Genomic DNA, 16,143 nt, shown 5'->3' on the forward strand with positions numbered 1-16,143 from the left:
TTTTTTCTTTAAAATCTATGTTTAATATTTTGGAAAGACCCAATAGAGGTGAGTTGTTTGAATGTGTGAGGTAACTATGAAAGATTAGAACGAACTCTGCTCTCAGATTGCTTCACAAATGCCTTTAAGTTATTTTCCTCATAAAGGAACAAAATCTTGGGAAATCTTAGCTTGTGGTTTAGAGGTATAGTTTATGTAAGAGACACGAGGCAGAACTCTTAATCAGCAGGCCACATGCAAAGAAAAAGTCTTGGACTTTCTCAATATATTGGCAAATGGGCATACATTTAACCTAAATAGTGTTTTAAGTTAAAATAAAGTGTTTAAGGTATTATACTTTTTTATGACTTTCTGGTTCAACTGACTTTTCTTTTAAACAGCTTTATTTGGATATAATTTATATACCAGCAAGTTCTGTTACATACAGTGTACAACTCAATGTTTAATCCAGTTTTTCAATTTATTGCCTGGCTATGGGTCCAGACTGCATCTATGAGAGGGTTTCTTCTGTATGGGGAAAAAAATATGCTAAAGAAAAAGCAATTAATTCTGTTTAGTGAGGGGATGGGGATTCAGAGAAGTCACATTTGAGCTGTAAGGGTCTTGAACAAACAACAGTTAAATCAGTATTATATAAAGAGGAGGGTGTACTAAATAGAAGTAATAGCATAAGTAAAGGATGAAATCATGTGGCCCGCCCAAGGTTTAGGAATAGGCCAGTTGTTTTTCCAAATCTCATTATGCATTTGAATCATCAGTAGAGATTAAAACAAAACAAAACAGTAAAACAAAACATGCCCAGACTTGACTCCCAGGGACTCGGTTGCAAAGGTCTATCTGGAGTCCCTTGAGGTGAGAGTGGAAGGAGGTGAGTGTCAGAAGCAGATGGGGGGACAGAAATGGTATGCAAATCAAACAGAAGGACAAACTCTTCCCGGACAGCTTTCCTACTGCGAAGTATTTCTTTTTAAATGTACTGCCACTACCTGGAATGTGAAATGAAATGAATTCCCAGCATTGTCTGTGACAACTGGGATCAATGTTTGACACGGGCTTTGTAACTAAAAGACCCATTTTGCGTAAGGTAGTATGTATTTAACATAAAACAAGCTCGGGGCAGAGAGTGCACCTTCCGATCAGGCGTACCATCCACCACTCGGGGCTCTTAACAAACGTCCGGCAGAAATAACGAAAACACAAATTTTGACAAACGCACCCGCCGGGATACGTGAACTGCAGGTCCCCACTCTGGGTTGGCGACCCCCGCTCTGGTCAGACAGCAGCACTGCCCGCCTCCGAGTGCTGCTCTAAACCCCCAGAGCCAGAGTCTTTCCTCCAGGTAGAGGTTCTGGTCACCACTTACCATCTAAGCGACCGCGTGACAAGAGGGACGGCTCCCTCCATCAGGCCGTTCCTGCCAATATCCTTTCTCCCGCCCTTGGAAGGTGGGCTCTATCCTCCCTTTACCATGGCACCCAAATCGCATCTGCTCAGCTTTTTGAAAAACAAATGATTGTTATAGTCTCTGAGGGCTGATGAAGAATTTATCACGATTCGAATGGTTAGCGCCTTCTACTAGCGGCACATGTTTCTGAAAGGACGTGCAGGACACGTGTTTGTCAACCCAGGTGAAGGCGCCGTAGCGGGGCTGCTCCAGTCAACAATGGCGGGGTCGCTAAGGACACTTGTTTCCAACCAACGTGTTTCTGGAAACAAGCACATAAGTTAAAAAAAGGAGGAGCCCTATTACTCGGAGAGGACGAACCGCCGAGCGCTGACGGACCGAGGGACGTTCTCAGGCCTGGGCCCTGGGGAGGGCACCGTGTCCGCCGTCACTGCGACAGCGACCCGCCCCAGCGGCTCCGGACCGACGAGCGGCCTCGGGAAGAACCTCCCTGCGCCGGCGGGAGGGAGTGTGCGACGTGCTCCCGGGGCCGCCCGCTGACCGCCCGGCTGCGGCCCGCGGGCCCTCCGCGCTCTGGTTCCGGTTTCTGTTCCCCCGGCGGGGAGCGGGCTCGACCGGCCGCCCGACCCGGAACTGCCAGGATCCCCCGCGCGGGCGCGGCCGGCCTCAGCCTGCGGGGCGCGAGCCGGTGGACGCCCGGCGGGGCTCCGGTCCGCGCCGAGGTGCGTGAGGCGGCTGAGGGGGGACGGGCGTCGCCGCCGCCGACAGAGCTTCCGACCCCAGAGGACACGCTCCCGGGGGCTGGGGCCTCGGGCGGGGACGCGCTGGGGGCGGCAGATCGCACCGCGCGCCGCACGCGAGCGCCGGAAGCCGGGGCGCGGCCCGCGAGCGGCGTCCGCGCGGCGGAAAGTCCCGAGGGGCGGGGCCGAGGCGGGGACGCGTCCCGGCGGGTGGAGACGCGCCCCGCCCAGCGCAGCGCTGGAGCCGCAGGTGACATGGTCGCGCTCTGTGGAGTTTCACCGTCGCCCTTACTTCTCTTGACGTTTTTCAAAACTGGCGAGATGAACTGGAGCGGGTGGCCTGCACGGTAGGGAGTGGAGGTTTGGCGTGGCCGCAGGGGAAACCGTGCGGGGACGGGGGTCACGCAAACGGGCCCCCCGAGGAGGACCGGCCGCCTGGGCTCGGAGGACTGGGGCTGGAGGTGAGACTCGCGGCAGCACTGAGTCGGAAAGCAGGGAGGACGCGCGTCTGATCCAAGTGGCAGGCAGTTCTGCGGCCATTGCCATTCCTGGAGTGGTGTGTAAATCCTGGAAGGAAATAGGTCATCTCAGCTTGTATCCCTTAAAAACGCGATTGGAAAGTACAGCTCCACTTAAAATATTGAACGTAAGGCCCCGGTATTTCGTATGAAAGGATGTGACCTAACATGCCAGTCATGTCAGAATTAATGATATATCGCATAAATTGATACCATGTAATTAAAAAATAGGACTTGGTCTAAATCCACAAGTAATTAATTCCCTACTTAAAATTTGCTATATGAAAAACAAAACAGGAACTGTTGGGTTTTTTTTGGAAAGATGTACATATACTTTGAATTAAGAGGTGGCTTTACTTGAATTGTCATGATTCTCATGACAAATAGTGGACTAGCTTTTCTGGGAGGGTTCTAGAGTTACAATTTTGGTTACACTTTTAGATCAATGCAATTCTCTTTGCTTTCCTAGCCACACATTTCTGTTGTAACTATAAGAAGATTGATATAATTTTGTATTATTTATGCTGATTTTTCTTTACAGGTGATTTTGGGGGGCACAGAAGACTTCTTTGAAGAACTTTGTACAGTTATTGAAAGATGGCAGAAGCAGTATTGATTGATCTCTTTAGTTTGAAATTGAATACTCAGAAAAACTATCATCAGACATTACTAAAGACATTGACTGCTATTCGCTGCCACCATGCTGCCAAGGCCAAGTTTCTTTGCATAATGTGTTGCAGTAACATCAGCTGTCCAAGGGACAGTGATCATGATAATTATGAATTAGAAACAAGCAATGGATTGTCAACTCTCTTGAGAGAATTTGAGACAGTTAGCAATCCTAGCATGGCTGCCTCTTTGTATACCATTAAACAAAAAATTGATGAAAAAAATCTGAGCAGCATTAAAGTAATTGTACCCACGCACCGGAAGACATTAATGAAAGCTTTTATTGATCAACTCTTCACAGATGTTTACAATTTTGAGTTTGAAGATTTACAGCTGACTTTGAGAGGAGGTCTGTTGAAACAGTCCCCTGAAATTAACATAATCACAGCTCAAGAACTAGAAGCAATCCAGAATGAAATAGAAACGTATTTGAGAAGTCTGCCAGCACTGAATGGAGAATTAACCATTATCACATCTCTTTTGATCCCAGGTATGTTAAACACTGTTGATTTCACCAGGCACATGAAAAACCAGTCTTTCTTTTGAAGTTGTTCACCTCTTTTTTGCCCTCTTTTGTAGACTATACTCATGCAGGGTGGCCTGCGGGGTCTCAGTTCCCACTCCCCACATAAGAATGCAGGATATGGTGAGGCCAAACAGGAACACCCACGGAACCATGGATAGGGGAGTCATACCACTATGGTCTCACTGGCGGCTGGGTTGGAGACTCAGGAAGCAGGAGCCACACTATCCGCAACCTGCCGTCCATTTCTCTCTGCCAGCCAACCTTACTTGCTAGCTGCAATCTGCCGCACCAATTGCAATCCGCTCTTGCCAGCTCAGCCACCATCTTCTTGCTAGCCCCCATTTTCCTGCTAGCATAGCCACGGCAGTTATATTAGTGGCCAGTTGCTCGCTGGTTACAGCTGGCGGCCAACTAGCCACAGCTGATGGCCATCCAGTCACAGTTGATGGCCGTTTAGTACCCAAGTGAGCAAGCACCTTTCCACGTGAGGGCGAGAGCCTGGAAACCACTCCTGGCTCTGTCCCCACAGCTATTGTGGGCTTATGTGCTTAGTAGCATCAGTTGCAACATGGGAGTGTCACAGGTGTTCTTGTAGTGTTAAGGATGTCAAGGGATATCAAGCGATACTCCCTTCAAAGCCACCCGTCTTATATAAGGCCCGGTCTTATATTGTATTATGTAAGACCAGGTCGTGTATTGTAGTAAAATAAAGCCGGGTCTTATATTAATTTTTGCTCCAAAAGACCCATTAGAGCTGATTGTCCGGCTAGGTCTTATTTTCGGGGAAACATGGTATATGCTATTGAGTATAACAAAGACAAATAGGACAGAAGATACTCTCTGAAGAGCAATAACCCCAAAGGAAAGGTAAAACAAACACAAAGCAGTGTGTAAAAAGAACACATGGAGGGTCAACATGCTGTGGAAAGTAGATGCCAGATAAACAAATGCAGGTTGAGATGATCAGGGAAAGTCTAACCAAGAGATAGAGTTTATAATGCTCTTTACAGTATTTTGTATTAACATATTTTTAATCTTCATGACTTATCTTCAACAGATATTTTCATACATGGATTTACTACAAGAACAGGTGGGATATCTTACATACCAACTCTCAGCTCATTCAATCTCTTCAGTAGTTCCAAACGGAGAGATCCCAAGATAGTTGTTCAAGAAAATCTGCGTAGGCTGGGGAGTGCCGCAGGATTTAATGCAAAGAAATTTTACCGAATAAAGGTAAAATTATGTTGCATATTTTGAAAGCTCTCAAGTTTGTTCTTGACTCTGCTAATGACTAATGAGCATTAATCAACCTATTTAACTTTTGCATCTGGTGTTTTATCTAGAACTTTAGGACAATGTTTGGGGTTGTTTTTCTTATATCTATAGACCACAGCCTGAAAATCAATTCTATAATGTATATATTTCACCTGGAGCTCCTCATGTCTAAAAGTATAGCTAATTCTCACAGAATATAGTACCACTGCCCTTTTTAACGTAGAAGGAAGGTTCCTAAATGGTGGAAGAGAAAAGCCATTGTTTTCTAAATCAACACCAGGAACTTAGGGTACAATTGATGAGATAATGCCTTGTTTCTTACAGAATTATAGCTTTACTTGAGTCTAGGACAAGTATAAATATCATTGACTTGGTAATTTCTTTGGTGAATTTCTTGGTAAATGAATTAGTTCTTTGTGGAAAGTATTGCACGTAGGGATCCATTTCAAGTGGGAGGTGTTCATTATGGACAGTATGGAATTTTTCAATGTTAAAGTCTGCTTTCCTTTCAATAAAATATGCAGAAATTATAATACCAAAAGTTAAATGATAAGTAAATTTGTTATTTTATCATATGTAGAGGTGATATATTTAATGAATGCTAGTAATCTTAAACTGGTTATATGATTTTGTACAAAATAAGCACTTTCAGAAAAACTTATCGTATGAGAAGTTCTACTTTCAAAACATTTTTATTGCACATCTCTGGTATTAGACTGATCATGCCAGTGACGTTTGGGTTATGGGAAGGAAGGAGCCTGAATCTTACGATGGAATCACCACAAATCAGAGAGGAGTCACAGTAGCGGCTCTTGGTGCTGACTGTATACCTATAGTTTTTGCAGATCCTGTCAAAAAAGCATGTGGTGTTGCTCACTCTGGTAAGTAAACTTAATGAAGCATGTAGGATTTTACCAATTTTGTATTACAGGAAAAATGATCATTTCTTTCTGGAGAGCATGACAGACAAACAGTTCATTGCTTTACAGGGTGATCAGTGTAAAGATGGGGGTAGGTTCAGCATAACCCTATTATAAAAGCAGAGAAAAGGAATACCTAAGTCAAATTGTATGACTCAGAGTGGAATTCCCAGAAATACATAGATGGGCTGATTCCTGAGGAATGTATAGGGTTTGGCTAGGTGCCAGCGTTTTTCAGAAGGGATACAGTTAACATTTTGGGCAAGATAATCTTGCATTGCAGACTGTTTGGTTTTCGAAATCCCCAATTATTGTAATTAAAAAAAAAAAAAAAAAGCCTTCATGCTTTTCAAAACACTCCCCAGGGAGTGGTACTGCCTCTGGATGAGAAGCCTTAAAATCTAGGCATTGGGGAACAGGAAGGCTAGGCATACCGCAAAAACGTGTTCACGAAGATGGCAGCAGCGTGGATAAAGGCACGGAGATAAGGACAAGTAAGAAATGTTTGGAAAACTGCATTTGGTGTAATGTGCTGTAGTGTAGTGGCTTTAACTATTCTCTAAAGATGAGAACAAAATGTAAAAGTCTTTAGATGATGTATTAAGGTTATGGAGTTTTGTGTCCTGGAGGTTTTTTAAAATACCATTTAGATTATCCAGTGGTTGTGATTCTATGTAAAATGAGGGATAATCTTTTGGATTTCCTTCTGCTTGTAAATCTATGACTACTTTGGTTTTTAGGCCATAGATAAATAAGAAAATGGCATATTTTTCTTTTGACTTAGCTAAAGTGATGGAATCAGATGACTAGAAATCAGGATTGCTAATTGACATTGTCAAAAGTTATTTAAAATTTGAATCTTAGTTCTCGGATATACAAAGGGAATATTATTTGTTACTTCTTAGGTTTTAAAACATTAAGTTTTAAAATACCAAAGATAAAGCTGTCAAAATGAAACTATTGAAAAAGAACAAAGTTAGTGGTTTCACACTTCCTGACTTCAAAAAATAATCCATAGCTACAGTGATCAAAACAGTATGCTACTGGCATCAAGACAGACATATGGACCAATAGAATAGAAGAGAGACCCCAGAAATAAACCCTTGCGTATATGGTCAAATGATTTTCAACCAGGTACCTAGACTATACAATGGGAAAAGCACAATCTCTTTAACAAATGGTGCTGGGAAAACTGGATATTCACATGCAAAAAAATAGATGGTGGACCCTTATCTTACATCATATATAAAAATTAACTCAAAATGGATCAAAGAATTACATGTAAGCTAAAATTATAAAACTCGTAGAAGAAAACAAGTGTAAATCCTGTGATCTTGGATTAGGCAGTGGTTTCTTGGATATGACAACACAAGCACAAGCAACAAAATTAAAAACATAAATTAGATTTCATCAAAATATAAAACTTCTCTGTGTCAAAGGACACAATCAACAAAGTAAAAAGGCAGCTCATGGAATGGGAGAGAATATTTGCAATTCATATACCTGACAAAGCGTTAATACCCAGAATATATGTGGAACTCCTACAACTCAACAACAACAAAAAAACAAATAACCTAATTAAAATATGGACAAAGAACTTGAATAGACATTTCTTCAAAGATAATATACAAATGACCAACAAGCATGTGAAAAGATGCTGTAATGATGAGCGGGGAAAAGGAGGGCTCACTAGAGGGGGGAGTAATTAATCAATTTATTTAGTAATAGCTAATCAATTTATTTTGTAACGTAATAATAAAAGACAAAGGCAATTAATAGAATATGTTAATGTCAGAAAGTAAAGGTGATTAAGACTAAACTATATATATTGATAACAATGTCATGGCAAAGGAGTATATATACACATAAGTTTAAGAGATCCCAACATATGTTTATTATTGATCAAAAATCACTTGGCTAATTAAATACACAGATAACATCACTAAGGATTATCCAAAAGCAGTGATAAGCTTTACATGAGAGTAACTATTATAGTAGATGCCAAAAGCTCACCAAACCGAGGGAAAACAGCCCTGAAAAAGTCATAAATCAAAATGTTGCCAGGTCTGCAGCTGAGAGACTCAGGCATCTCCCACACCGCTGTTTGCTAGTTCCCAAGAATGTTGTTGTTACTGTTGCTGCTAGAAGTCAAGACATCTATTGATGTAAGCTACAAGCTGCATATAAGTTTTTAAGATGCTAATAAATTCTCAAGAATGTTGCTGCTGTTGCCGTTGCTGTTGCAGTTATTGTTGGAAGGTAGGGCATATTTTGAAGTTGCAAGCTGTTCTCAAGAAGGCTGACCATGGGGAACAACACTGGAGAGATTGGGAACCAGCCAGACCTCACGAGGTTCGCGGCTGGAAGTCAGGACATCCCCTGATGCTGTAAGCTGCATTTTGTTGGAAGTCTTCAAAATGTTAGAATGATGAAGAATCACCAATGACAAATGACCAAATGATGAAATTACACTGCCAACTGAGGTCTGTCATATATTTTCTCAGATGTCTTGTTCCTGGCTCCCCCTCTGGGCATCGCCAGTTCCAGGAGGGTCCGGCAGTCAATGATAAAAATATTGCTTATCCGGCTGAAGGGCTAGTTCATCCAGACAAGCAACATCTACTGTTCCTGCTTGGAGCCAGAGGCCCAAGGTCTTCCAAAGCCTGGCAACGTGTCTGTCACATCCTCCTGATATAACTTTGCTACTTCCTCACTTCATCTGTTGATGTGGGCAAAACTGACAGAAAGCAACATCTTGTATCTCCCCTACTCGGGAGAATGAGTCCAAAGGGGGAATTTACTCAACCCCTAATCACAGCAGAGACAGAAAAGCAACCTCATGTAACACGAAAGCACTGCCTGCTGGGGATAATGAGACCAAAGGGAGAATTTACTCAATCCCTAATCACAGCACAGAATTCTTTTAACCCTAAACTAACCATCACCTCACATGCAGTAACAGATAAAAGCTAGTAGACAAAAGCTCACACCAACCAATGAAGGCAAATTTTCTTTGCCTTCAGATGCGCCATGTAACTAGGAAAATGCAAATCTTTGAAACCACAGTGAGATGTCACCCATTAAGATGGCTAATATATAAAAACACACAAACAAAACAAAGTAACAAGTTTTGGTGAGGATATGAAAAAATTGAAACCCTGATTCACTATTGGTGGGAAAGTCAAATGGTGCAGCTGCTATGGAAAATGATATGGTGTTTCCTTAACAATTTTAATGTAGAATTACCATACTGTCCAGCAATTCCACTTCTGAGTATGTATCTGAATATATATCCAAAAGAACTGAAAGCAGGATCTCAATCAGATATTTGCAAACCCATGCTAATAGCAGCATTGTTCACAATAGCCAAGAGATTGAAGCAACTCAGGTGTCCATTGATGGATTAATGGATAAGCAATGTGGTGTATACATACAATGGAATATTATTGAGACTTTAAAAAGAAGGGAATCCTGACACATGTTACAACATGAATGAACCTTGAGGACTAAGTGAAAAAAGTTAATCACAAAAAGACAAATGCTGTATGATTCCACTTATATGAGGTATCTGGAGTAATCAAATTCATAGAAACAAAGTACAATGGTTTGGGGGAAGGTGGAAAGGGTGATTTATTGCTTAATAACTTGTATAGAGTTTTAACTTTGCAAGATGAAAAATTTGTGGACATTGCCTGCACAACGTAAATATATTTAACACTAATGAAGTGTACACTTTAAAATGGTTAAAATGGCAAATGTTATGGTTTTCTTCCAGTTTTTTTAAAATGTGGGGAAAAAAGTAAGGCAGGAAGAGAGAGACAGAGAAAATTAAGAAGGTATAATCCCAGTGGAAACTAAAAGGACAGAACATTTTATAAAAGAAATGGAAGGGACCCCACCCCCATTAAATGTCTCTTCTGTGTCACGTGCTACATATGGTATACCTCCTTTAAAAACCAGTACTTTAATTAGTTAATTGATTATTTAGCTTAAGTTTGTGATTCCCGTACTATTTCTGGACTTCGAGAAATATGTCAACTGACTCTGCTCATTTTTAACTTAGATATAAATTAAGGTGAAATTTTGTCATGTTTTAACTTTCTTTCTCTCTTTTTCTCATTTACCAGGTTGGAGAGGTACTTTGTTAGGTGTTGCTATGGCTACAGTGAATGCTATGAGAGCAGAATACTCCTGTCGTTTGGAAGATATTATTGTGGTGCTGGGACCGTCAGTAGGCCCTTGCTGCTTCACGCTTCCAAGGGAATCAGCAAAGGCATTTCATAATCTTGATCCTGAATGTGTACGGCTGTTTGACTCCCCAAATCCCTATGTTGACATTCGTAAGGCCACCAGGTATGTTTGATTTCATTCCGGAACTGCAAGTTTGCTTATTGCTTCTAAAATGAAAATTAGGGAACCATTAGTAAATCCAAGAAAAATTCAGGTGGCAGATATTTAAATTGCTGACATATACATGTACGCAAAAACTCATTTTAAATATGAAATCTATTCTCACCTAAGTTTTCATAACAGAAATTTTCCTGGATGGTATCTCTTCTTGATTTAAAAGTGAAGGAAGAAACAGTTGGCATATAGTTTTAAGAGAGCTACTTAAACTTCATGTAGAAAAGTTGACGTGTACTTCATTCATAGCCATTCCCCAGCTAAATCTTCCTAAACACGATAAACTGTCAGGAAGCTGATATTTTAAAATTATTTGTATTCTCCAATTAACTAGAGGAATATATTTCTTACCTAAAATATTAGATGATATAAACACAGTCACATTCAAAATTTTTATGGTCCCTTGCATTTTGAATCTATGAAGTTTTGCTATTAATAGCTGCTAAAATTTGTCCTTTCTGTAATACAAAGGAAAATCGATGTCTGATTTGAATAGTGTTTCTATTCCAATCAGTAAAACCTTGCCCAGATTCTGCCTTGTTTAGCACATAAGTAGAAAGGATTGAAATGGATCTTTAAATATTACTTGTGAAATAAGTATCACTAATTTATAGTCATATTTCATATCATAAAGTCTTTATGGACAAACAAATTTTGTGTGAAAAATTTGGTAATAGAAGGAAAGGAGATGGGAAGACCAAATGACTAAAAAGCATGCCTTGTCTGAATCAAATGAATCTTGTTTACAAATACCCTGGTAACTTTAAAGTTTCTTCTCAAATAAGAACTTGGTTTTGATAACAGAATTCTGTACCCAGATTATGTTTGCAGGACAATATGGAAAGTTGTATACTTCATATATGAATTTAGGTGCTAAATGGTGATAAAATCTACCATTTTCTGATTAGTCCACGTTCTGTAACTGAATAATAATTTGTATTCTTCCAAGCATATATTTCCCACAATTCTTTTCCACCAATATCCATACATTTTTTTCATGTTGCATTGACCATTGGTAAAATAAACTCTTGCTATCTTTTGAAAAATCTTTATCCTAAGAATTCTTCTAGAACGGGGAGGAATTTTACCACAGAATATTGAGGACCAGAACCAAGATCTCAACCTCTGTACATCCTGCCATCCTGACAAGTTCTTCTCCCATGTCCGAGATGGCCTTAATTTTGGTACACAGATTGGCTTCATATCAATTAGAGAATGAGGTACAGTAAGTTCTACTTCCCCTCCCCCAACCCCTCTCCCTCTCGCCCATCCCCTTCTTCCTCTTTCCACCTTCCCCTCCCCTCATTTTTAAAGATAATTATATTTACTCCTTTATTCCTATAGGAAGAATTAAATGTCCACTTTTTAGTGAAACAATAGTGGTAGAAAATTCATTTTCAGTGACATACTCTAACAAAGAACAGCCATTCCTTTTCCTAGTTAATGAATAATCAGGCATGCATATGTTAAAGGTATAAAAAAATAATTTATTCTTTAATAATCTATGTACTTTACTATCATAACATCCTTTTTTAAAAAATTAAATTTATTGGGGTAACATTAGTTAATAACACTACGTAAGTTTCAGGTGTACAACTTTATAATACACCATCTGTATATTGCATTGTGTGCTTACCGCCCAAAATCTAGTTTTCTTCTGTCACCATATATTTGTCCCTCTTCATTTTCCCATTACCCCCCTTCCACTCTGGTAACCACCATACTGTTGTCTGTGTCTATGAGTTTGCTTGTTTGTTTGTTGCTTTTTGTTTCATAACCCACATATGAATGAAATTATAAGGTTCTTATCCTTTTCTGTCTGACTCATTTCACTTATCATGATATTCTCAAGATCCATCCATGTTGTCCCAAATGGCAGTATTTCATCTTTTCTTACAGCTGAGTAATATTCTATTGCTTATATGTACCACATCCTCTTTATCCAAACATTGATCAAAGGACACTTAGGTTGTTTCCATGTCTTGGCAATTGTGAATAATGCTGTAATGAATATAGGGGTACATATATCTTTCCATATAAGTGTTTTCAAGTTTTTCTGGTAAGTATCCAGAAGAGGGATGGCTAGGTCATAACATCCTTATACCTTTCTTTAATTTTTTTTTTTTTTTTTTTTTTGAGAGATTTTTACATAATGATTCTAAATTCTAGTATACTAAGAAATCCTCACACAAACTGGCTTGGTTGTCAACTAGATTTCCATTGGCCAGTTTTTTTAAAGAGCCAAATAGTAAATATTTTAGGCTTTGTGAGACATACAGTCTATGTCTCAACTACTCAACTTTGCAGAGCAAAAGCACACAGGAATGATACAGAAACAAATGAGTTTGGCTGTGTTTCAATAAAACTTTATTTATAAAACAAGTGAAGGGGCAGGTTTGGCCTACAGGCTATAGTTTGCTGACACCTGATCTTCAGTCATAGAGCAAGACTGAGTGTAATTTAATAAAATTACCATTTATTAGAAAAAGGTTTTTTAGAGTTATCTAAAACTATTTCATTACAGTGATTTAGCACTGACCCTTTAGCATATATCTAATTTTCCTTAAGGTTACTTTTAATTGAATTAATAGTACTCTTAGTCTTCAAAATGTCTTGAACCCTTTAACACACAAAAGACTTTAATAGACTACGTGATCCTCACCTTGATATTCTAATAGCACTAGTAAGGATCTCATATTTGATTTGTATTTATTTTTACAGATACTTGTCTGGATTTTTATGTGACTGTATCCTGCCTCCTTCCAAACTGACTTCAAGAGAGAAATTTAGCAGTTTGGTTTACTTAATACCAAAGGATTACAATGGATCATTTATCTTTAGGGTAAATTTTCACTATTATCTAAAGCCAAATGATTTTCATTTGATTCTGACAATAACTGGCAAAAACGTCGGTATGATGTGGCTTATACATTTTATACAGATAAGGATTCCTCTTAAAGTTTGTTCTCTGTATTTGTTGCATGAATCAGGAAAAGGTCTGTTAAGTATTTATTGGGAATCTTCTATTTATCAGTCATGGTGTGAAGCACAGGGGAAATAAAAATGGTAAGACTTTTCCCTTTGAGTCTAATGCAGTGGAGGGGATAAAGGCTTCTAGCACTTAAATTTAATTTTAATAGCAGTAGAAGAGTACAGAAAAGGAAGGATTTATTCTATCTGGAAGGCAGGATAGAGGAGATATTACAGAAAAAATTACATCACAAGGGCATGAAAGATGTACAGGCTTCGGACAAATGAAGAACAACATAACAGGTTGAGGGAAGATCACGAATGAGGGCATAACACGAAAGTGTGCTACACGTTTTAGAGAAAGAAGGGTGTAGACAGGACTTTACTGGAAAAACGGGTTGGAAACATTATTTAGGGTCTCAAATGCCATGTCAGAGTTTGGAGTTTATTTTCCAGGCAAAGGGTAGGCATAACAAGTAGGGGAGTGTTTTTATTTCCTTGGCATCATATTTAACAGGATGGATTTAAAATGAGAGAGACCAAAGCAGAGAGACTAGTTCAGAGGCAATCAAAATGCTGTAAAAAAGAAATAGTGAAGCCAGAGTGAAGGCAGTGGCTCTCCATTACAATGGAGAGGACAGTTGATGGATCAGGAAGACATTTCAGGGATGGAATCAGTGGATCCTGTTAGTAGATACGGAGATGAGTGGAGACATCATTGAGGACGCCAAGATTTCTGCTTGGCTGACTACCCTGCGTGGCAACAAAAGGAGGGAGGAGGTTCAAACAAGGGGGAACACAGAGACCAGAAGACACGCAGGTGGAAATATTTGGTCAACAATCAGAAACACAGACCTGAGGCCGGCCCAGTGGCTCAGGCAGTTGGAGCTCCGTGCTCCTAACTCCGAAGGCTGCCGGTTCGATTCCCACATGGGCCAGTGGGCTCCCAACCACAAGGTTGCCGGTTCAACTCCTCGAGTCCCGCAAGGGATGGTGGGCTCTGCCCCCTGCAACTAAGATTGAACATGGCACCTTGAGCTGAGCTGCCTCCCGGATGGCTCACTTGGTTGGAGCGCGGGCTCTCAACCAGAAGGTTGCCAGTTAGATTCCTTGAGTCCCACAAGGGATGGTGGGCTGTGCCCCCTGCAACTAGAAAACAGCAACTGGACCTGTACCTTCCACAACTAAGACTGAAAGGACAACAACTTGTCTTGGGAAAAAAAAAAAGTCCTGGAAGTACACACTGTTCCCCAATAAAGTCCTGTTAAAAAAAAAAAAAGAAAGAAACAGAGACCTGGAACCTAGGAGGAAGCCAGGAAAAAGACACAGATTTAGAAGCTGGCTATGCAGAGGTGATGCTTTAGTCTATTGGAGTAGGCTGGATCATCTAAGCAGAATTGCTGGGAGAGAAAAAAGTCCAAGGATGAAACCTCATACAACACCTGCATTTGAAGAACAAGTAGCTGAACCAGTAAAAAAAATAATAATCATAGACGTATGAAAAAAATAGAATATAGTCATTCTGAAGAAAGAAGAGGTACTCAAAAGAAATCTTCAGAGGTGAAATGAGGACTGAGAAGAATCCAATGGATTAACCATATTGAAGCCCTTCTCCAGGAAGTGGTGGGGAGTCAGATTTCAGTGTTTTGAGGAAGGGGATGCATAGGTGTCTTTTGCAGTATTTACTAGAAAAAATAAAGTGCTGGGGGCTGTATCTTGAGGGAAGGCATATTTTTTGTGGGGTATGCGTAGTTTTAAGTATATTTGGAGGCTGAAGCCAGGAGTTAAGCTGTTTTTCATTTGGGAAACAATGGTATGTGGTATATATGTTAATGTGTTACTGGGAAACAATGGTATATGGTATATATGTTAACATGAATTGTCACATCACATCTTAAGATTTCTTATACATATTTTTCTTACATGAATACACAGTAGAATAATAGAAAATTACATTTGTTGGATATTTACAAGGTACTTTCACAGACATTACCTCATTTTACGTTTACAGCTACTCTGAAATACATAGTTTGGCTGTTACCCTTGTCATACAGATGAGAAAATTGAGCCTCGCTGAGGTCGAGGTTGAAGTCACATAATTTGTGATAAAGTAGATTTGAACCTACATCTTGTGATTGCAGATCTCACTGCAGATTTTACAGTTAATCAAAGATATCTGAATTAAACTTTTATTTTCAACTTTTTTAGTTTTTTTTTCAGTCTTTTGTTAATATCATTTATTCATTCAGTTAAAATTTTGTTGAAGTATTAGGTCAAATTAAAAAACTAGAGTCCTAGCCCTCAAGATGTTTAATATCCAGTGAAAGGTTGACAGTCAATAAGCCAACAATTTCAATACTAGATATGTGTTGTAAGGTTGACACAACCTGATGACCTTATTTGATTTAATTCTATGCAACTCATAGCTCAGGTGAAATTTAAACAAAACACCTCATATCTTCCAATTCAGGGAATGCATTAAACACAAAACATAGGGCAGCAGTTGCAAACTCATGAAACCATTCTTTTCATTTAATGGTCGCAATAAAGATTAAGGAATAATTCCACACACTGAGAAAGGTTGATAACTTTCCAGTCCTTCACGGTGCATAATTTTGTTTGAAGTTTACAAATTTATAGAATACTAGGCAGCCATGTTTCACTTTATGTATGAAAATGTTAAAAAATCAAATAAAAATTATGTTTGATTGTC

The 16,143-nt window shown here is 39.7% G+C and overlaps 2 protein-coding genes across 11 annotated transcripts in view; one reads left to right on the forward strand and one right to left on the reverse strand.

The window, feature by feature from the left end:
• CCDC122 (coiled-coil domain containing 122) overlaps positions 1–2,432 on the reverse strand; it is a 36,231-nt gene extending 33,799 nt beyond the window's left edge. For 4 of the 6 annotated variants that reach the window (XM_074329323.2, XM_074329318.2, XM_074329320.2 and 1 more), the window contains exon 1: positions 1,364–1,832. Coding sequence is in view for 1 of the 6 variants with exons in the window: in XM_088793023.1 (XP_088649149.1) it covers positions 1,833–2,402 (570 nt within the window). In the remaining 5 variants the exon portion in view is untranslated. Of the gene's footprint in view, positions 1–1,363 lie in introns of all 6 variants that reach the window. The other 2 variants (XM_074329321.2, XM_088793023.1) reach the window with 2 other exon arrangements.
• LACC1 (laccase domain multifunctional purine nucleosidase 1) lies at positions 1,992–16,143 on the forward strand. Of its 5 annotated transcripts, none has more exons than XM_074329316.2 (7): positions 1,992–2,127; positions 3,205–3,822; positions 4,916–5,094; positions 5,852–6,017; positions 10,184–10,409; positions 11,520–11,680; positions 13,182–16,143. In XM_074329316.2, the coding sequence occupies exons 2-6, from the start codon at positions 3,261–3,263 to the stop codon at positions 11,677–11,679; spliced, it is 1,293 nt and encodes a 430-aa protein (XP_074185417.1). In that variant the 5' UTR covers positions 1,992–2,127; positions 3,205–3,260; the 3' UTR covers position 11,680; positions 13,182–16,143. The 5 variants fall into 5 exon arrangements, with proteins under 5 accessions (XP_074185417.1, XP_074185418.1, XP_019605369.1 ...); XM_074329317.2 differs by lacking the exon at positions 1,992–2,127 and adding an exon at positions 2,346–2,606 and having other exon boundaries at positions 3,634–3,822; XM_019749810.3 differs by lacking the exon at positions 1,992–2,127 and adding an exon at positions 2,370–2,492.

This window comes from Rhinolophus sinicus, chromosome 16, assembly GCF_057876585.1.
Source record: "Rhinolophus sinicus isolate RSI-liver-muscle chromosome 16, RSI-T2T, whole genome shotgun sequence".
NCBI classification, from domain to species: Eukaryota; Metazoa; Chordata; class Mammalia; order Chiroptera; family Rhinolophidae; genus Rhinolophus; species Rhinolophus sinicus.